A 22,874-nucleotide genomic window follows, 5' to 3' on the forward strand; every position below is an offset into this window, starting at 1 on the left:
AGAACCTTTTTGACCAACGAGATTACTGCCAGATTCTGTTCTTTAAAAAGATTTTATCTCAATTCGACTCCTTCTTCAAAGTTGTAGTCCTAGACATGTAGATAAATTTGGGCTTTTGAATCGCTTGATTTCGATATCAAAAGCTCAAGATATTCCCGTTTGAATATCTAGTGTGAAAGCAGGGATTCCTGCCGCGAGAAGGATCCCGACCTGATTTTTGCACTAAAAACTCTATTTCCATCACAAATTGTGATGATTTGTTCTTAGTTCATACTCTCAGTCATATCAGGATTCGCGACATTGTTAGTTTCTAAATCAGATCAGGAGATCCTTTTTGATTAACTAGATTACTGCCAGATTCTGTTTTTTAAAACAATTTTATCTCCCTTCGACTCCTTCATCAAAGTTGTAGTCCTAGACGCGTAGATAAATTTGGGCTTTTGAATCGCTTGATTTCGATATCAGAAGCTCAAGATATTCCCGTTTGAATATCTAGTGTGAAAGTAGGTATTCCTGCCGCGAGAAGGATTTTTTTTTGCCCGAGTTTGCAGTGACACAATTGCAAGATGGTTAAAGTTTGAAGACCAATTGTAGGCCAATTTGAAGCCCTTTTTATGGACCAAGGACCAAATGGAAAAGGTGTTAAAATAAGGGAGTTGATTGAAGATAAAATTAGAAAAAATTTTACCGGGTGACGAAATTGAAGAACATGAATTAGATCAGAAAAGGAAAACAATGCCTCCCCGTCTGCAATTCTTTCTTTCCTTTTTCTCTGCACAGCTACCCCATTTATCTTCTTTCCTTTTATCTGCAAACCACATTTTTATTGCCTCATTTTAAAGGGAGCAACTGGCTCTATGGAAGGAAAGAAAAGAGTCACACCATCCTCTAACTAGGAAAGAAATCACTGCTGATCACAGAATCAGAATCAAATATTCTGGTTTCCTATTTCTGCTCACCCGATATTACACCCTAGAGTTAATGTAATATTTGTTTCCTAAATAAAGCATGTATAGGCTATATAGAAGCCTCGGTTGCTGACCTAAAGAGAAGGGGAAAGATAGAAAAAGAAAGACAAAAAACGCAAGAGAGGTAGGCAGTTAAGAGAGAGAGAAAAAGCAGAGAACAGAGGGAGTTTCTTCCTTCATCCTTGCGTTGTTGTGAGATCAGGAAGGCAGGCAGTAGAAGAGAAAAGAAAAGAAAAAAAAAAGAGAAACAAGGAAGAAGCAGGGACTGGTTTTCGATCTTTGCTCCATTTTTTTGCAAATAAAATCTGCAGAACATGGGAGAAGAAAGTGCAGGAACTAGTGGAGAGAGTGACCAAGACGCAGAGGAAAGATAAAGCAAGAAACAGATGCAAATACAGAACAGAAGGAAAATGTTTGAAACAGATGAACGCAGACCAAACAACCACCACGCTTTCAACGTTGTTGCAGCTCCTTCATCTCCAGGTATGTTCTCTTCACCTCTTGCATGCATTTGTTTTCTTTGTGCTTGCACTGTTCAAGTGAATTTTAATTCACTTGAACAGTAACGTGGTCTCTTTGCATGCATTTTACTTTGTGTATGTATTGTTCAAATGAATTAATTCACTTGAACAGTAACCCGCCAGCTTTGATTAAACTGTAACCGCACCTTTTTTGCGTCCAGCCGGGTCACTTGCTTGGGCTAGTGACTAGGTCAGACCTACTTTTTTTTTTCTTTTCTTTCAAAAAAAAAAGAGAAAGAGATTTATGATTTTCTGGTATATTTATTTTAAGGTCTGGATTTTTTATGTTGTAAAAAATATCAATCTCGTGTTTAGAATACCTGGTTTTTTACGCAATGTGACATATATATATATATATATATATATATATATATATATATATATATATATATATATAATGTTTTCTTGTGTGTTGCATACAGCCAATACCCTAACATGTTTTGAACGCTCTTTTTTATACTAAAAATAATGAAAGTTTCAAAAATGTGTTTCGCATAGATTTCTTAAACACAACAAAAATTATTTTCTTGCATTTCTGGATTTTACAACATGTTTGTAAAACTCTAAAGGGTATTGGTCAATATTCCAAAAAAATAAAAAATCTTATTTTATGGAGAATTCATCTATTATTCACCATTAATGTTTGGATAAAAAAAAATCTCAAATGGATGAATATCCAAAATATTAAGGGGAATAACTTGTTATTATTCACTATTAATATTTGGATAAAGAAACCCTAAGTGGTAAATATCCAAAATAATTTTCTAGGGATAATAAGTCATCACACATCCTTGAAAGAAGCCTTGATTATAATCGAGGACATTTCAATTTTTACTCCATGGTTTACGAGCCGTGAGAGTATAATTAAAACACTAAGGCAAAAATAAGCTTTTAAAGCGCCCTAGATTTCTAAATTTTTGTCCCTCCTCCTTGCGATTTACGAGTCACAAACTCTTGAAATACTAAAGGGAAAATGAGCTTTTAAAGCACATGGAATCTCCTTGGATTTCTATCTTAATAAATTTAGTTTGAATCAAACCTAGAAAAACTGATGGGATTAGAAAACACCAACATAATAGCAATTATAAAGCAAACCAAACACCAAGCAGCTTACCTTAGGCATAGCGTACTAGGGGTGCTAATACCTTCCCTTTACGCAACCAGTCCCTTGCCTTAGAATCTCTGAGAGACCAGTTAGGATTCCTAGTGACCAAATTATTAGGCGGCGACTCCTTTATTCACAAAACAAAACAAAAAACCCGAAACCAATCAAGGGTCGTCGCGACGCCAAGCTCCGCCGCGAGGGTGCGACAATTGTGATAATAATAGTAATAATAATACAAACAATAAAAATGATATTAGAAATAATAGTAATGATAATGATGATGATACTAATAATATTACTAACAATGATGATAGTAATAGTAGTAATAATAATAGTGATGATGATAATAATAATAATAATAATAATAATAATAATAGTTGTAAAAATAGTAATAATACTAATAAGATGCTATTATTATTATTAATAATGATAATGTTAGCAATAATAGTAGTGACAACAACAACAACAACAACAACAATAATGTTATTAATAGTAATAATGTAATGGTAATTTTAATAATAATATAAATAATAATAGTGATAATAATAATATTGATGATACTATTTATTAATAATAATAGTAATAGTGATTTTGATCCTCATTCTTTGTATTATTTTTTTTAAATCCTTTTGCATGATTGAATTTTTTTTTCTTAATTTTATCGTCTAATATTTAATTTATTGAGAATTGAACTTCATGATTTTTCTAGATTAAATATTTTAGGTCTAATGACTTGGATCACAAGTTTAGAAAGTTAATATAATTTGTTTTTAAAAGGCTTTATAACTTTCTTTATTTTTTTATCAGGTAATTCTAATTATATAATCTGGATCGTGGGTTTAGCGGGGTATTTCATGTTGGCTTAGCTCTAATTGGTATTGTTACACATTTTAGGATTTCTTTTATGTCATTTTTTTTAAACTCCATTTCAATATATAAACACTATTTTTTGTAAAAAAATATATCTTTTAATAAGTTTTAGAGATTAATTTATCTTTTTTTTTCCCTAAGGTTTTTAAGGTTTATTTTGATTATATTATTACAACGTCAAATATCTAGATGATTTTTTTAGTATATAAAACAATGTTAGACAAGTTAATATTTTGATTAAAAATTAGATTAATTACATAGGTACTATATAATTATCGGTAACATCTCCTTAATGCCAAGCACATTCTTCCTATTTCTCCTTTTCTTTTTTTTTTCTTTTTTGTAAATTACTCATATCTAGTACATTTTAATTACAAGTATTATTTTTAATTCATATTTGGAATTTGTATCATACATGAATTAGACTTTTTAGCATTATCCTCACAATGCATGGAAGATTTGTCTAGCTATTTCGATAAAAACACATACATTAAATGATCGTTGCCGATTCCTCCATAAATTATAAGGAAAAATCCGCGAGGATAAATGTATAAAACATGATATCTGGGCCAAATGAATTTTTTTTTTTGGCATTGTTAGTGAGCTTGATACAATGATTTAAACTTGAAGATTCTTAATCCAATTCTTTACTTAACTCGAGTTTCAAATTAAATCGTGTGGGAATTGCATAGACAATGTAGCCTTTTGACTTGGATGATAAAAAAAAAATCAAAGCAAAAGAAAAGAAGAAGATATAACACAAATTAACCCGTGACCCAGTTCATGAACTTCATTAGATTCAATTAATTTGTTTTATTATATTATATGATAAGGAAATGAAAACCAATAAATGTGAAGGTTTAAATTGATTAAATTAAGGACACAATTGAAAAGAAAAAAATGTGATTTATAAATCTTAGGAAACCAAGGACTAAATTGAAATGATAAATTAATTCAATTAATTTAGGGTTTAAATTGAAAGAAATTCCAAGATTAAATATCTTAATTGAATGGAATTGAAAAATCCAAAAGCAAGGGCTACAATGAAAAAGAGGAAATATTCTAGGGACCTATTAGTTTTTATCTAATTCATATTCATAGTCCAACTGTTTCCAATTGAATCAATTCAGTTCAATTCTTCAATTCAAATTTGTCCAACTGATTCAACTTAGTCCTAAAGTAATTCATGTTTTATTTAAGTCCAAATAAGAAAATCAGTCTCTCAACTCGGCTTTTCAATCCAAAATACCAGATGATTTTGCAAGATCCCAGCTCAAGTTGATTGACTACAATGAATTATCCAACAAATATAGCCCAAATTGAATCAATCCCCGAAATCTTGCCTTCAATTGATTTTCCAGATCGTTAAAACTCCAGAACCCTAGCCTTTCCTCTTCATAAAAACACCAACAATCTTGAAACAAGGGGGGAGACAGATCCAACACCAGCCTCTCATTCACCCAGGATAAGAACAAGACTGAGAGGTTAAATCAACAACAACAAAAAAAAACATTACACACACCGCCTCTCACTTCTTATCCAGAAAGATAACCACTGTCCATGAACCAGAACAATCATTATAACCTCATTGTTTCTTCTCCCCCAATAATTACTATCACTTCTACCAAACATAAGACGATCTCCCTTCCGAAAAGAGGAAAACCCCATTATCAGAGCCCTCAATTCATCAACCTCCGCCATCTCTATTAGCCATCGTGAACCAACACTAACAACCCACCACTCAGAAGGATAACAAATCAGTGCGTGAGATACGTGGGCTACTCTGTATTTTCCCACTGTCTGTTTTTGGGTGTTTTCGCGTCAATTTCAAACCCCTAATAAATGTTTGTGTTATCTATGTGTTGTGTATGTTGATATTTTATTTGTGAATGAATTTTATATATGTGTGAGTACAAATATTATCAGTAATAAATATTTTTCATAAAAATATAAATAATTAATAATATAAAAAACTTGTTTATTGATGTAAATTTATTTGCTGCACAGATGATATAATAATTTGAGCTGGGTTAACATCATCCATCAAGGCATATTATTGATTAAAAGTTATATCTTTGAGGTTCATTTTGAATTTTTTAATGAATAACCAAAATAACAAGTCTTCTTTTTATAGAGATCAATATCAAAATCTTGCGATAAATAAATCTTATTTTTAGAGGATTAATGATAATTTTTTTATAGATAATCAAAATAACAATAATTTTTTTTTAAAAAAAAGACCGATACCAATAAAATAAAGATTGAATCTTGTTACCAGGTCTGAATCCCAAATCATTGTTTAGGTCTTAATAGTATTTTATCTGTAGTATCAAATATGTATATATTAGTTTAGACAAAACTTTTAACATGGAAATACAATAGATATATTTATCATTAAAAACCTTTGATCCCTGTTATATAATTAATAACAGGGAATATCCGCCCAAGTACTTTATATACAGAAATCAAGTTATGTGACTCTAATGCAATGTGCCAATATATCTGTGCTCATGGGCGAGCTCCAATATGGAAATGTAGAAAATTAGTGCGCGACAAACAGATGTTGCCATGGCCTCAACGCCACAGCAAGAAAATTAGTGCGCGACAAACAGATGTACAAGCAATGATTGGCTTCTGTCAAAAGTCCTAACTCCTAAAAACTATAGGATAAGCTTATCTCAATAAACAGTCCAAGCCGGTGCTATAGTTGACCACCAAGACTTTTGCAATCACAAAAAAAAAAAAAAAAATTATACAAGGAATTTTAATTTAAGTGGTTAGATTTTAAATTTATTTTTTTTAATTTATTAGTTTGAGTTTTATAAATTTTAAAATCATTAAAAATTTATATAATTATTAATTTTAAAACTTATAAGATTAGTCAAAGTATGAAAAAGTTAGCTCAAACACTAATATTAAAAAATATATATATCTTTAATTTTTCCTATAAAAACAGACACATTTCTTACAATTATATCAAACTTCATTCCTCCAGCTAACCAGATGCAAGAACTTGACCCACACAAGCAATATTAATAAAAAAGTTTTCTACTTGTGTGTGCAGTAGATGATTCAAGATTGTTTGATACTATGTAAAGTATTTTTAATTTAAAAATATATTAAAATATTTTTTTAATTTTTTAAATTAATATATTAAAACCATTAAAAAACACACAAAAAAAAATCAATTCAACCATATAATAAAAGTTACTGGAATCCTAAACATTTCAATTGATATGGTGGCGGGTCTATTCATAGGAACAAAAGATTGCACTTTTACATTATTGCTGTGAAGAACACGAGCCTTTGATGGATTTTGATATCACTACTAATTAATTAGGATTTACCTAGACTGGTGCCCGCCCTATCCTATTAGATGGTATTATTTTTTAGTAAAATATTTATACATTACAAGTACTTTTTTTTAAAAAATTAATAATTCATGTTATAATCTCGATCAACTAAATAAATAAATTTTATTTAAATTATATTGATAAAAAAAAGCAATGATAGCAAATGAAAAAAATACATATATAAAAAAAACCATAGTTATAACATAGAAAAAAAACCTTTATTCAAAAGCAAAAAAAAATCATTTACCTGATTGTATTTAATGAAATTGTTTTTATTAAAATTAATTTGTAATATAAATCGACACACACATAAAAATTATAAAATAAAATAAAATAAAATAATTATGCAAGGTTGCACATATTAAAAATATAATAAAAAATAAATGTTTAAACTATAAAAAATATAAAAAAGATTTACAAATGAATCATATTAACCTCTTAAAAAACTAAACACACCTAATATAATTAAAAAATAATTGCTATTTAAAAAGGATAAAAACCAAAAAATAACAGAGAAGATGTATTAATTAAAGTATAAATTTAAAAATTATTTTACAAAAATACATATAAAAAAATGAAAGAAAATAACAATTTTCTCTCTCTAAACCGAAATCCAACGACCTCATCTTTCTCCCCCACAAAAAAAAAACTAAAAAAATAAGAGAAATGAAGTTTGGTATTAAAATTTATTTTTTAAAAATTACAGGGATCGGTCACCTAATAGCTAAAAAAGATAAGAAACGAAAATGAATTTTTTAAAAAAACCTCAAAACCACCACTTATGTTACCTATGTTTTTCACTTCATTTTTTTTTTCAATTCAACCATTTCTTAAAAAAATATAAAATTATGTTCAAATCTGGACGCCCAATCATACAAAAAAAAATAAAATTTAAGGATCAAAATAAAAGATTTTAAAAATTACATTACTATAATTCAAAATAAATAGTAAAAAAATAAACAGTAAAAACTGCTAGAATATTTTACCCACAACCTTTAGTTTTTGTTAATACCTTGGAGTCCTGGACCTAAATGCATCTCACACTAAAAAAAAAAAAAGTTTTGACCCTCTCAAGCAAAAAAAAAAAAATTGCAACTTTTGCAGACATCAGACAAGGTGCACGTTTTATATTGTGGCCGGCCTTATCAGAGAAGAACCAAAGATTCCAATTTTACATCATTGCCCTGTAGAGCCTGAGCCTTTGATGGCTTCTGATATTACCTCGCAATATATTACTAGTTAATGCAATGATCCTAAATGCATATCTCAGTTGACCCATGACAGATGGAAAAGCAGATTGTTATCATCGGAGCAGGAGCAAGTGGCCTTCTTGCCTGTAAGTACGCTCTCAACATTGGACTCAACCCGATTGTCTTTGAAGCTGAAGATAGAATTGGAGGAGTTTGGTCACATACTTTGGAGTCAACCAGACTCCAAAACACCAAAGAAATTTTCCAGTTTTCTGATTTTCCATGGCCTCCCTCGATAATAGACACGTATCCTACTCACACTCAGGTGATGGAGTATTTTGAATCTTATGCACAACATTTCAACCTCTTTCCTTGCATCAAGTTCAATTCCAAGGTCATCGGCATAGACTATGTTGGGGTGTCTGATGAAGAGATGGAGTCATGGGCTCTTTGGGGTGGGACAGGCAAGCCCTTTGGCACCGAAGCGAAATGGCATGTCAAAGTTCAAGACACAAAAAATGGCAGCATACAAGTAAGTTCATTTTTTCAAGAAGTCAATTAATATATATATATATATATATCCATGTTGTTATGGACTGTGGTTGTGGCTATTTTTTCATAATAACTAATGAATTATGTTGGTCAGGTGTTTCATACAGAATTTGTTGTTCTTTGCGTTGGACAATTCAGTGGCCTTCCAAATATTCCAGAGTTCCTTCCAAATAGAGGGCCTGAAGTGTTCAAGGGCAAGGTGATGCATTCAGAGGACTTCTCAGCCTTGAACAATTCGACTGCAGCAGAGTTGATCAAAACAAAGAGAGTTACAATAGTTGGTTCTCATAAAACTGCAGCTGACATAGCAGCAGAATGTGCCAGTGCAAATGGTAAGAAAACTTTCTGTTAATGCAAATGTTCCTACTTGAACTCTTTTATCAGCTTAATGAAAAGACTTGCGTGTCTCGAGTGATTCCTTTAAGAAGCCTCAAGGTCTATGCTATGTTCAAAAAAGCCACTTTATCTAGTTAAATCTGTGGATGGAATGCTTCATTAAAATCTGCGTTGTCGTCATTTGAAGTTTACTCTGCCTTTCTATAATCTATGATTTAGGAGTCAAGTACCCTTGCACAATGATTCAAAGGAATGCTCACTGGTTTTTGCCTAGTGACAAATTGAGTGGACTTCTACTTGGTTTCTTGTACTTCAATCGATTCTCGGAATTCTTGGTTCATAAGCCTGGTGAAACATTTCTATTAAGTTTTGTGGCCACCATGCTTTCACCCTTGGTAACTTCTATTTCACTCTCCCACTTGCTTTTGTTCATGATTGTTATATATGTGTGAATTGCTCTGAATTATTATGCCAATATCTTGCTTTTAACTTTTTAGAGATGGGGAATTTCAAAACTCATTGAGACCTACCTTAGATGGAATCTTCCACTGAAGAAGTATGGAATGTTACCAAAAATCAGCTTTCTTGAAGATATGTCTGCCTGTCAGACTGTTATGCTGCCTGACAAATTCTACGACAGAGTGGAAGAAGGAAGCATCATTATCAAGAATTCCCAAATCTTAAGCTTCTGCGAAGAAGGTCTGATCATAGATGGAGAAAATCAGCCAATAGAAACAGATGTTGTGATTTTTGCTACAGGATTCAAGGGTGATGAAAAACTGAGAAACATTTTTGAGTCTCCTGTTTTCCAGAACAACATAATGGGGTCACCGACCTCTACAGTTTCCCTCTATAGGTCTTTTGTTAACTTCTTATTTCTTGCCATCTATCTTTCTATACGTTCTTTAAGTTTCTCTATGAATGCATCCAGCTTGATATTTCATGGTTAGTACTAAAAAAATCTCTTTTGCATTCCCCTCAGACAGATAATTCATCCTCGAATTCCTCGATTGGCTATCATAGGATACAATGAGAATTTCTCAAATTTGGGTCGCTCAGAAATCAAAAGTGTATGGCTATCACAATTCCTTGATGGCAACCTTGAATTTCCAAGTATAAGAGACATGGAAAAGGAAGCAAACATGTGGGCAGATCACATCAAACAAGTTACAGGCCGCTACTTTAGGAGAGCTTGTATTAGCAACGCAAGCATATGGTACATTGACCAACTTTGCAGGGACATGGGATGCAATCCCAGAAGAAAGAAGGGATTTCTAGTAGACTTGTTTATACCATATGCTCCAACAGATTATGCCGGTCTCACTAGTAAGTGAGGTTGTCCAAAGTTTGTGAAAACTCCATCACAAGTTGAAACTATGTAATTTGATATGCTTGCTCCTGCAAGCTGCTCAAAGCAGAATAACTAGTTCAGGGCAATGATATTCTCTGGGTAGCAAAATAGTAATGGATTTATATTTCCGGTTTATAATTATCCTTCTGGTTTAAATTTAAGCAGGAGTCGTGGACATGACTGTTATAATTGATATGTTTCCTAAGCCGATGCAACATTTTCTTCCGTATTCCATGACCTTTGTTAAGGCATATACCAGATGAAGATTTATTTGTATTAGAACTGCTCCCCCATTATATAGTTTTTGGTTTTTCTCTGAAACTTATCAGATTTGACTAAGTAATTTTGACATTTCAGTGTAAATTTGCATATTTCAATGTCACGAGGGTTCCTTTTAGGCCATGGTGTTATATCAGTTAATGGATACCAATGTAGCACCACTTTTTTAGTAAAAGATAAATGAGAGGACCACAACAGTTGTTACGTGATACGACTGGGCTGCGTACTATCAAAACCAAAAAAGATACGAACTTCTTAAAGACAAGGCCACAAAACAATAAAGATAGATAAACTGAAAAAACAAGACAAAGCTGCCTCATACCATATATTATAAGACATCCTACATAGTTGACCACCATGGCTACAATCATCAAACCTTTTTTGCCAAATTTTCCTTTGCAAAAACAGACACTACCCTTGAACTCTCAACGGATTTCTTGCAAATCAATCTCAGATTCAGTGACTACTTTGCCGGTTTCACACTTCAGACAACAATGACAATTTGCAGCTTCTGTTGCTTTCAATCCCTCTGGAAATTTCGACCTTCCTATATATTATGGAGAAGAGGGTAATTGTAATGGTCTTGGTAATTTCAATGGAAAAATACTGGAGTTCTTATTATAGATTTTCTTTAACCTGGGCTTACAAGTAACGTTGGGGAAAGAAATTGAATAGAAAGAACGATGCAAACTTGATAAACCCTAATCTAGATTTCTGGGCAGCTTCGAGGTAGCCTGAGCCTCCTGGGTGAATGAGATTTGCTTCAAAGCAATTTCCTGCCTATCTGCTGCCCCTTCCTCCCTCTTTTATTGTAATTCTCGGTTAGTTGAGAATTAAGAATAATAGATAGAATTGACAGCTGTTTTATTTATCTGTGTTGTATTTGGAATCTTTTTTCTTCTCCCAAACGGTGCTATATTTGGACTCCTTTTCTTCTCCCAAACAGTGCCGTTTGCTTTGAACTTACTCCCTTGCCAGCTGTCAGCCGCAAAAGCTTCTTCATATCAGCCCTCACGTAAGTGCTTCTTGTCCAATCTTGACCATACACATGCTCACCTTATCTCTTTGCTGCAGGTAAGTCTTCTTCAACAAGCCTCATTCATTTCTTTCTCGGCCTCAACTTGGTCTTGCTCCTTTAAGCACTGCCGGACTGTTACAACTCTCTCCCCCTTAAAAAACCTTACCCTCAAGTGAGGGTAGGAATCTTTTAACCACTATTCATCGACCCAAACAACGTCTTCTTTGGGTTGTCCTTCCCATCTTAACAGTACTTCTTCCTTCGTCTTTCTCCTTGAGACTTGGCTCCTTCGGTCAAGTATCTCTGCTGGTTCTGGCTGAGAATTCATCTTGGGTTCGAGAGTGGGTAGCTTTGGTTCAGGAATGGTACCTTTCCCCACCCATTTCTTCAGTAGCGAGACGTGGAACGTGTTGTGGATTCGGGCTTCCTTGGGAAGATCTAACTGGTAAGCCATTTCTCCCACCTTTTTTAAGATTTTGAATGGCCCGAAGTATTTATATGCTAACTTCCCATTTTTATTTCTTGGCATGCTGGACTGTCTGAATGGCTGGAGCTGGAGGTAAACCCATTCCCTTTCTTTGAACTGGGTCTCTTTTCTGCCTTTATCTTCTTATTTCTTTTGTCTTTCCTGAGCTCGAGCTAAGTTGTGTTTAATTTCTGCAATTTGTTTTGTCCTGTGTTGTAATTGTTCCTCTGCTGCATGATTTTTTGTTGACCTGGAAATATAATCTGTGAGGCTTGGGGGGTGCGTAACCGTAAATTGCTTCAAATAGGGTAGATTTGAGGGATGTGTGGTAGCTGGTATTGTAACAATATTCAGCCATGGTCAGCCAATTAGACCAACCCTTCAGGTTATCACCTACATAGAATCTCAAATACCCTTTCAATGTTTTGTTAGTTGCCTCTGTCTGACCGTCGGTTTGGGGGTGGTAGGCTGTTGACATCAGCAGCTTAACCCCCTGAATTTGGAATAACTCTCCCCAAAAATTGCTAGTGAAGGTAGGATTCATGTCTGATACTATGTTGTCTAGGAGTCTATGCAGTTTCATTATATTCTGTGAGAACAGATTGGAGATTTTTGTCGCGCTGTAGGGGTGGGATACAGGGATAAAATGGGCATATTTGGTAAACCTATCCACAACTATCATAATTACTGAGTATTGATTAGATTTTGATAGCCCCTCTATAAAATCTATAGATATGGATGACCATGGTCTGATGGGTATAGGTAAAGGCTGTAAGAGTCCTGAGGGTTTTGTGTTTTCTCATTTTGCTCTCTTGCAGACCTCACACTGTTTGATATAGGTTTGTATATCTGATTTCATTCCTACCCAAAAGAAATCTCTCCTTGCCTTTTTTAGCGTTCTCTCGAGGATGGGTTATCATGAATATAATTTAGGATGACTGTTTTTATAGGGCTAGATTGACTTATGTAAACTCTCTATTTGTAGTATAGTATCCCTCCCCTAAAATGGTATTTCAAGAAGCCTATGGTTTCTTGGTCTAGTTGTTGCATGATAGCTTGAATTTTCAGATCAGTTTTATAGTTATCTTTTAATTGATCATCCCAGTTAACAATTGGAGTAGAGATAGCCCATAGTGTACCTTTTTCTATGGTGTCCTCTTGTCTAAAGAGTGCATCAACTACTATGTTCTCCTTTCCTGCTCGAAACTCGACCACGAAGTCATATCCAATCAATTTGGATAACCATTTCTGCTGTGTGGGTGTTCCAACCCGCTGCTCCAATAATTACTTGAGGCTCTGTTGATTCATCTTAACCTTAAAGGCTTAGCCCAAAAGGTAAGGCCTCCACTTCTAAACAGCAGTGACTAGTGCCAAGAACTCCTTCTCATAGGTGGATAGTGATAGTTCCCTCCTCTTTAGACTCTTGCTGAAATAAGAAATGAGTCTGCCTCCTTGCATTAACATAGCACCGAGTCCTATACATGAGGCATCACACTCTACTACAAAACTTTGGTTGAAATCTGGTAGTGCTAGGACTGGGAGGGTTGATACTGCCTGTTTTAATTAATCAAAGGCTTGTTCTACTTCCGAATCCCATTTGAAAGCCCTTTTTTTCAATAGTCTAGTTAAGGGACCATCAATCGCCCCATAACCCCAGATGAATCTGCGGTAGTAGCTTGTTAACCCTAAAAAACCCCTTAGTGATTTGAATGTGTTTGGTTTAGGCCACTTGATCATTGACTCCACTTTGCTGGGGTCAGCATGCACTTCTTGATCTGATACGATATGCCTCAAATATTCAATTTCTCTGCTTGCAAATTTACATTTGGACTGTTTAGCAAATAACTTATGTTGTACCAGAGTCTCAAATACCATCCTTAGATGTCTCTCATGCTCTTCCACATTGTGACTATAGACTAGAATGTCGTCGATAAAAACCAGCATAAATTTTCTGAGATAGGGTCGAAAAATATCATTCATCAAACCTTGAAAAGTGGAAGAGGCATTTGTGAGGCCGAAAGGCATCATAAAAAATTCATAGTGCCCTTTATGAGTCCTAAAAGTTGTTTTGGGGACATCTTTTTCCTTCATTCTGATCTGGTGAAAGCCTAACCGCATGTCTAGCTTGGAAAAAATCTAAGAACCATGAAGCTCGTCTAGTAGCTCTTCCACAACTGGTATGGGAAACTTGTCTTTCACAGTTTCCTTGTTGAAGGCACGATAGTCAACACACATTCTCCATGACTCATCAGCCTTCCTAACTAGTAGGACTGACGATGAAAAAGGGCTTTGGCTGGGTCTTATGGTACCTCTTGCCAACAACTCTTTAATAAGCCTTTCTATCTCAGATTTTTTCTAATAGGGGTACCTGTAAGGACATATACTTATTGGGGAGGTACCCTCCTTCAATACTATAGAGTGAACATGTGATCTGCTAGGTGGAATTCCTTTTGGCTCTTGAAAAACTTTCATGAATTCTAGCAACAGATTCTCAATCTGTTCTGGAATTTCATTCTGAATTGATCCCAGCTCCCAGATTTGCAAAATCAAGCCTTCCTCGACTCTTCTCAATTCTTGTAAGAAGGTTGGGTTGCAGTCGACTTCTGATTTCTCCACTCCCATTCCACAGATCAGGACCTTCTTCCTCTCCTTTTGGAATTCCATTTTTAAGGCTGAGAAGTCCCACAGAATGGGCCCTAGACTTTTAAGCCACTGAATTCCTAACACCATGTCGCATCCTCCTAGTTGAATGACATAAGCCCGGGTGACAAACTGATCTCCTTGAATCATCAGTTTGATATCTGAACAGCTTCTCTCACTTCACAGCTGGGAACCATCTGCAATATTCACCCCAATAGGCTTGTGTTTTAAGACTTTCATCCCTACCCTTCTTGCTACCCTGGGATGTATGAAATTATGTGTACTTCATGTATCAATTAAGGCCATGAAGTTATGACCACTCAGCTTAACTTCCACCCTCATAGTTGTTGGATTGGGACTCCCTATGATTGCATGACAAGATATGCCGATTCGCTCTTTGCCTTCTTCCTGAGGTTCCCCCAAATCAATAAGATCTTCAGGGACATAATTTTTCTCTTCCACCTCCTCCTTTACTTCCTCTATCAAGAATATCCTCGGTCCTCCACACTTATGGCCAGGTCCCCATTTACTGTCACATTTAAAGCAAAGCCCCTTGTCTTTTTTTTCCTTCATCTATGCTGGAGTGAGTCTCTGTATCTGAACTAGTTTATTTTCAGCTCTGGGCTGAATTGGTGTTGGGTTTCGGACTTGAAATCCTGTAGCACTAGGCCTCTAGGACTTCCTCATGATTGTCAGATTTTCCTCCTGCATCCTTGCTAGTCCATAAGCAACCACTAAATTCTGGAGGTTCAGCATTCTGACTTTTATTTTTATCTCCTCTTTCAATCCTTTTAGGAAACAGCTGAGCTTATGAGAGTCAGACAGTCCTCTGACCCGGTTCGAAAGCATCTCGAATTGGGTTTTGTAGAGCTCTAGTGTTGATGTTTGTTTGATACTTATGAGGGCTTCCATGGGAATCATGGGATCATCATAAGATGATGTTCCAAAACGGATTTGGAGGGCCTTAACGAAGGCCTCCCAACTGGTGAGAATTTTGGTCTCTTCTAGTTCTTGATACCATGTTATGGCCTTTCCTTCCATGAGAAAACTGGTTATAAACAGCCTGTGTTGAGCTGGGGTATTGTGAAAGTTAAAGAATTGATTGGCCTTGTATACCCAACCAATAGGGTCATCTCCATTAAACCGGGGAAACTCTAACTGGATTAACTTGAGTTGAACCTGTTGAATTCCTTCCTGTGGTACTATTTCATGCCTTGGATTTCCATTAACTGCCCCGGTGGGAGAATTAGGAGGGGAGCCCATGAGCCTTTTCCCTTGGGCTTTAGTCATCTGATCCATCCTGGTAGACATATTTCTCAACTACTGCACTATGTCTTCCAATATTTGCTGTTAATTCTGCTGGTTTTGTTGTTGTAACTCCTATTGTTGTTTCATCCCTGACATAGTTTCTATCAACTGTGGAACTCTTGTTCCTTTAGCCATCCAAGAATTGTGGCTCTGATACCACTTGTAATGGTCTTGGTAATTTCAATGGAAAAATACTGGAGTTCTTATTATAGCTTTTCTTTAACCTAAGCTTACAGGTAATGTTGAGGAAAAATTAAAATAACAAATTGAAGACAAATATCTTAAAGAAACTGAATAGAAAGAACGATGCAAACTTGATAAACCCTAATCTAGATTTCTGGGCAGCTTCGAGGTAGCCCGAGCCTCCTGGGTGAATGAGATTTGCTTCAAAATAATTTCTTACCTATCTGCTGCCCCTTCCTCCCCCTTTTATTGTAATCCTCAGTTAGTTAAGAATTAAGAATAATAGATAAAATTGATAGCTGTTTTATTTATCTGGGGATGCCGGTCATGCCATTTTTATTTTTATCATTTTTTTCCATCAATGACAGGATATGTTACTGCATAAAACCATGTATGACAATCTTATCGGATGCTAAACTTTATATATATAACACTTAACAACCTGCATCCAATTAAAAACAAAAAGCATATCTTGCACTAAAGTAAAACTACAATAGATTCCTTTCTTTTATGATAAATCTAAAAAAAAATCAAAATCATAAAAAAAAAACACATCTAAAGTAATATCAATTTAATATTAACAAAAAAACATTTTAAAAAAATTATAACCACTACAAAAATACAAAACAAAGAACTCTTAATCTCTTTTCACAAGTATAAAGAACTCATTATTATTAAGTGAATATAAAATATATTAGAGCCCGTTTGGACCAGTAGAGTAACTTAAATTTCATGAAATTTTATTTTTTTTACTTCAAATTATTTTTTTTATATTTTTGAATTGTTTAGATATGTTGATATGAAAAATAAATTTTAAAAAAATATTATTTTAATATATTTTTGAATTATTTTTTTTATTTTCAAATACAAAACTACTACCACCATAATAAAAAACTTCACTCGGTTGAAGTATATAAAATGAGTTTGTGAAAAAAATAATTCCAACCTTGACTTAAGTAGCTAGATGAGTGGGTTATTAATTAAGTCTAAAAAAGTGGCTAAGAATATATTTCTTTTTATATAGAGATTATGTATTTTACAGAGACTCCCTTCGGGATATCTCAGTCTGCTTTTGAATTATATTTGTGGGGGTAACTACTACTCTATTACAGAGGCTCCCTTTGGGATTATCTTTATTTTTAGTCAAATTAATCTAATAATAATAATAAATAAATAAATAAATAAATAAATCAGAGCGTGAGATACATGAGCTAGTCTATATTTTCTCGCTGTCTTTTTGTTTTGTTTTGGTGTTTTCGCGTCCATTTCAAACCCCTAATAAATGTTTGTGTTATCTATGTGTTGTGTATGTTGATATTTTACATGTCAACGAATTTTATATATGTGTAAGTACAAATATTATCAATAATAAATATTTTTCATAAAAATATAAAAAAATTATTTATGAAAGTAAATTTACTTGTTATACATATGATATAATAATTTGAGCTGGGTTAACATTGATTAAAAGTTATATCTTTTGGGTTCATTTTTAATTTTTTTACTTGCATCTTTTGGGTTCACTTTGAATTTTTTTTTTACCAATAACTAAAATAACAAGTCTTTTTCTTATAGAGATCAATATCAAAATCTTGCGATAAACAAATCTTATTTATAAAGGACTAATGATAATTTTTTCATGAATAACTAAAATAATAATTTTTTTTTAAAAAAAACCTATGCAAATAAAATGAAGATTGAATCTTGTTACCAGATTCGAATCCCAAATCATTGTTTAGGTCTTAATAGTATTTTAATATTAGTTTAGACAAAACTTTTAACATGGAAGTACAATAGATATATTTATCATGAAAAACCTTTGATATAATATACATGATGATTATTATATTCCCTGTTATATAATTAATAACCAGAATATCCGCCCAAGTACTCTATATACAGAAATCAAGTTATGTGACTCTAATGCAATGTGCCAATATATCTGTGCTCATGGGCGGGGTGTTCTCCAATCATGCCATTATCTCTTATTTGGAGAAAGATCTTTGGAATTCGATTATGCACTTTCAAAAGCTACAATATGGAAATGTAGAAAATTAGGGCGCGACAAACAGATGTTGCCATGGCCTCTACGCCACAGCAAGAATTTGGTTCATGTCAAGGGCCTATCATCATGATCTTTGCCTTCACAGTATGGTTTACGTGTTATCCTCTGCATGTATCACAGCCATTATTGGCTACTGTGTTTCTGCTCAAAAGTCCTAACTCCTAAAAACTATAGGATAAGCTTATCTCAATAAACAGTCCAAGCCGGTGCTATAGTTGACCACCAAGACTTTTGCAATCACAAGTAAAGAAAGTTATCTTATGTGTATAACTTAACTTATTAAATTCTAAATTTATTTTTTAAAAATTATTAGTTTAAGTTATACATAATTTAAGGTCGTTAAAAATTTATATAATTATTAATTTCATAACTCATAAAATTAATCAAAATATAAATAAGATAACCCAAACATTTATATTAATAATAAAACAAAATTATCTTTAATTTTTCCTTTAAAGGCAAACACATTTCTTGCAATTATATCCAATTTCATTCCTCCAACTAAGTAGATGCAAGAACTTGACCCACACAAGCAATATTAACAAAAAGGTTTTCTACTTTTGCACGCAGCAGATGATTTGAGATTGTTTAATATTGTGGTATATAATATTTTTTATTTAAAAATATATTAAAATATATTTTTTAATTTTTTATATTAATATATTAAAACCATTAAAAAAACACACAAAAAATATCAATTCAGTCATAAAATAAAAGTTACTGCAATCCTAAACATTTCAATTGATATGGTGAAACAAAAGTTTCCACTTTTACATTATTGCCGTGAAGAACACGAGCCTTCGATGGATTTGATATCACTTCTAATTAATTACTATTTACATAGACTGGTGCCAGCCCTATCCTGGTACATTTTTTTTAAAAAAAAATTAATAATTCATGTTATAGTCTCAATCCATTAAATAAATAAATTTTATTTAAATTATATTAATAAAAAAACAAAGATAGCAAATGAGAAAATACTTATATTAAAAAAATTATCGTGATAACATGGAAAAAGAACTTTATTCAAAAGTTAAAAAAAAATTATTTACATGGTTGTATTTAATGAATTTTTTTAAATTAATTTATAATAGAAATCAATTATTATATAAAAATTATAAAATAAAATAAATTATGCAAGACTGCACATATTAAAAATATAATAAAATTTAAATATTTAAACTATAAAAAATATAAACAAAGATTTATAAATGAATCATACTAACTTTTTAAAAAATAAACACACCTAATATAATTAAAAAATAATTACTATTTAAAAAGGATAAAAACCAAAAAATAAGAAAGAAGATGTATTAAATACAGTATAAATTTAAAAATTATTTTAAAAAAGACATATAAAAATTGAAAATTTAAGAAAACATAAAAGAAAATAACAACTTTCTCTCTGTAAATCGAAATTTAGCGACTTCATCTCTCTCCTTAAAAAAACTAAAAAATAAGAGAAATGAAGTTTAGTATTAAAATTTATTTTTAAAAAATTAAAGGGACCGGTCATCTAATAGCTAAAAAAACAAGGAACGAAAATGATTTTTTTTTCTAAATCTTAAAGCCACCATCTATGTTACCTGTGTTTTTTACTTTAATTTTTTTTCTTTTAATTTAATCATTTCTTAAAAAAACATTCAATTGTATTCAAATTTGGACCCAAATCATAAAAAAAAAAAATTTAAGGATTAAAATAAAAAATTTTAAAACATACATTACTATAATTCCATAATGAATAGTAAAAAAATAAACAGTGAAAACTGCTAGAATATTTTACCCACAACCTTTAGTTTTTGTTAATACCCTCGTCCTAAATGCATCTCACTGTTAAAAAAAAACGTTTTAACCCTCTCAAGCTAAATTAACCAAAAAAAAACACAAGAAGAAAAAAATTGCAACTTTTGCAGACATACAAGGTTGGGCATTGATTGTAGTTTTTTAAAGTGTTATTGTGGTTAGTTTTTAAAATATTTTTTATTTAAAAATGTATTAAAATAATATATTTTTTTAATTTTTAAAAATTATTATTTATATTAACATACTAAAATAATATGAAAATATTAAAAAAAATTAATTTAAAATTAAAAAAAAATAAAAATTTTAAAAATATTTTTAAAATAAAAAAACAAACATTATTGTCATGTAGAGCCTTGGGCCTTTGATGGCTTCTGATATTACCTGGCAATAAATTACTATTTAATGCAATGATCCTAAATGCATCTCTCAGTTGACCCATTACAGATGGAAAAGCAGATTGTTATCATCGGAGCAGGAGCAAGTGGCCTTCTTGCCTGTAAGTACGCTCTCAACATTGGACTCAACCCGATTGTCTTTGAAGCTGAAGATAGAATTGGAGGAGTTTGGTCACATACTTTGGAGTCAACCAGACTCCAAAACACCAAAGAAATTTTCCAGTTTTCTGATTTTCCATGGCCTACCTCGATAATAGACACGTATCCTACTCACACTCAGGTGATGGAGTATTTTGAATCTTATGCACAACATTTCAACCTCTTTCCTTGCATCAAGTTCAATTCCAAGGTCATCGGCATAGACTATGTTGGGGTGTCTGATGAAGAGATGGAGTCATGGGCTCTTTGGGGTGGGACAGGCAAGCCCTTTGGCACCGAAGCGAAATGGCATGTCAAAGTTCAAGACACAAAAAATGGCAGCATACAAGTAAGTTCATTTTTTCAAGAAGTCAATTAATATATATATATATATATATATCCATGTTGTTATGGACTGTGGTTGTGGCTATTTTTTCATAATAACTAATGAATTATGTTGGTCAGGTGTTTCATACAGAATTTGTTGTTCTTTGCGTTGGACAATTCAGTGGCCTTCCAAATATTCCAGAGTTCCTTCCAAAAAGAGGGCCTGAAGTGTTCAAGGGCAAGGTGATGCATTCAGAGGACTTCTCAGCCTTGAACAATTCGACAGCAGCAGAGTTGATCAAAACAAAGAGAGTTACAATAGTTGGTTCTCATAAAACTGCAGCTGACATAGCAGCAGAATGTGCCAGTGCAAATGGTAAGAAAACTTTCTGTTAATGCAAATGTTCCTACTTGAACTCTTTTATCAGCTTAATGAAAAGACTTGCGTGTCTCGAGTGATTCCTTTAAGAAGCCTCAAGGTCTATGCTATGTTCAAAAAAGCTACTTCATGTAGTTAAATCTGTGGATGGAATGCTTCATTAAAATCTGCGTTGTCGTCATTTGAAGTTTACTCTGCCTTTCTATGATCTATGATTTAGGAGTCAAGTACCCTTGCACAATGATTCAAAGGAATGCTCACTGGTTTTTGCCTAGTGACAAATTGAGTGGACTTCTACTTGGTTTCTTGTACTTCAATCGATTCTCGGAATTCTTGGTTCATAAGCCTGGTGAAACATTTCTATTAAGTTTTGTGGCCACCATGCTTTCACCCTTGGTAACTTCTATTTCACTCTCCCACTTGCTTTTGTTCATGATTGTTATATATGTGTGAATTGCTCTGAATTATTATGCCAATATCTTGCTTTTAACTTTTTAGAGATGGGGAATTTCAAAACTCATTGAGACCTACCTTAGATGGAATCTTCCACTGAAGAAGTATGGAATGTTACCAAAAATCAGCTTTCTTGAAGATATGTCTGCCTGTCAGATAGCAATGCTGCCTGACAAATTCTACGACAGAGTTGAAGAAGGAAGCATCATTATCAAGAATTCCCAAATCTTAAGCTTCTGCGAAGAAGGTCTGATCATAGATGGAGAAAATCAGCCAATAGAAACAGATGTTGTGATTTTTGCTACAGGATTCAAGGGTGATGAAAAACTGAGAAACATTTTTGAGTCTCCTGTTTTCCAGAACAACATAATGGGGTCACCGACCTCTACAGTTTCCCTCTATAGGTCTTTTGTTAACTTCTTATTTCTTGCCATCTATCTTTCTATACGTTCTTTAAGTTTCTCTATGAATGCATCCAGCTTGATATTTCATGGTTAGTACTAAAAAAATCTCTTTTGCATTCCCCTCAGACAGATAATTCATCCTCGAATTCCTCGATTGGCTATCATAGGATACAATGAGAATTTCTCAAATTTGGGTCGCTCAGAAATCAAAAGTGTATGGCTATCACAATTCCTTGATGGCAACCTTGAATTGCCAAGTATAAGAGAAATGGAAAAGGAAGCAAACATGTGGGCAGATCACATCAAACAAGTTACAGGCCGCTACTTTAGGAGAGCTTGTATTAGCAACTCAAGCATATGGTACATTGACCAACTTTGCAGGGACATGGGATGCAATCCCAGAAGAAAGAAGGGATTTCTAGTAGACTTGTTTATACCATATGCTCCAACAGATTATGCCGGTCTCACTAGTAAGTGAGGTTGTCCAAAGTTTGTGAAAACTCCATCACAAGTTGAAACTATGTAATTTGATATGCTTGCTCCTGCAAGCTGCTCAAAGCAGAATAACTAGTTCAGGGCAATGATATTCTCTGGGTAGCAAAATAGTAATGGATTTATATTTCCGGTTTATAATTATCCTTCTGGTTTAAATTTAAGCAGGAGTCGTGGACATGACTGTTATAATTGATATGTTTCCTAAGCCGATGCAACATTTTCTTCCGTATTCCATGACCTTTGTTAAGGCATATACCAGATGAAGATTTATTTGT

At 33.1% G+C, this 22,874-nt stretch overlaps 2 protein-coding genes across 2 annotated transcripts; both read left to right on the plus strand.

Moving 5' to 3' along the window:
- Positions 1-7,898: 7,898 nt before the first annotated feature.
- Positions 7,899-10,475, plus strand: LOC133688432 (probable flavin-containing monooxygenase 1). Its single transcript, XM_062107913.1, has 5 exons — positions 7,899-8,539; positions 8,654-8,891; positions 9,115-9,290; positions 9,393-9,751; positions 9,878-10,475. Exons 1-5 carry the CDS (start codon positions 8,102-8,104, stop codon positions 10,227-10,229), a joined length of 1,563 nt encoding a protein of 520 aa, XP_061963897.1. The 5' UTR covers positions 7,899-8,101; the 3' UTR covers positions 10,230-10,475.
- A 9,938-nt stretch (positions 10,476-20,413) lies between these two features.
- LOC133690123 (probable flavin-containing monooxygenase 1) lies at positions 20,414-22,737 on the plus strand. The gene is made up of 5 exons (XM_062110317.1): positions 20,414-20,890; positions 21,007-21,244; positions 21,468-21,643; positions 21,746-22,104; positions 22,231-22,737. The coding sequence occupies exons 1-5, from the start codon at positions 20,426-20,428 to the stop codon at positions 22,580-22,582; spliced, it is 1,590 nt and encodes a 529-aa protein (XP_061966301.1). The 5' UTR covers positions 20,414-20,425; the 3' UTR covers positions 22,583-22,737.
- The last annotated feature ends 137 nt before the right edge of the window (positions 22,738-22,874 follow it).

This window comes from Populus nigra, chromosome 3 (genome assembly GCF_951802175.1).
Source record: "Populus nigra chromosome 3, ddPopNigr1.1, whole genome shotgun sequence".
Lineage (NCBI taxonomy): Eukaryota > Viridiplantae > Streptophyta > Magnoliopsida > Malpighiales > Salicaceae > Populus > Populus nigra.

Coding starts and splice junctions, on each gene's coding strand:
- LOC133688432 (XM_062107913.1), top strand. CDS start 8,102: ATGGAAAAGCAGATTGTTATCATCGGAGCAGGAGCAAGTGGCCTTCTT. Junction 8,540..8,653: donor CAAAAAATGGCAGCATACAA/GTAAGTTCATTT, acceptor TATGTTGGTCAG/GTGTTTCATACAGAATTTGT. Junction 9,291..9,392: donor CCACCATGCTTTCACCCTTG/GTAACTTCTATT, acceptor TTAACTTTTTAG/AGATGGGGAATTTCAAAACT.
- LOC133690123 (XM_062110317.1), top strand. CDS start 20,426: ATGCATCTCTCAGTTGACCCATTACAGATGGAAAAGCAGATTGTTATC. Junction 20,891..21,006: donor CAAAAAATGGCAGCATACAA/GTAAGTTCATTT, acceptor TATGTTGGTCAG/GTGTTTCATACAGAATTTGT. Junction 22,105..22,230: donor TCTACAGTTTCCCTCTATAG/GTCTTTTGTTAA, acceptor CATTCCCCTCAG/ACAGATAATTCATCCTCGAA.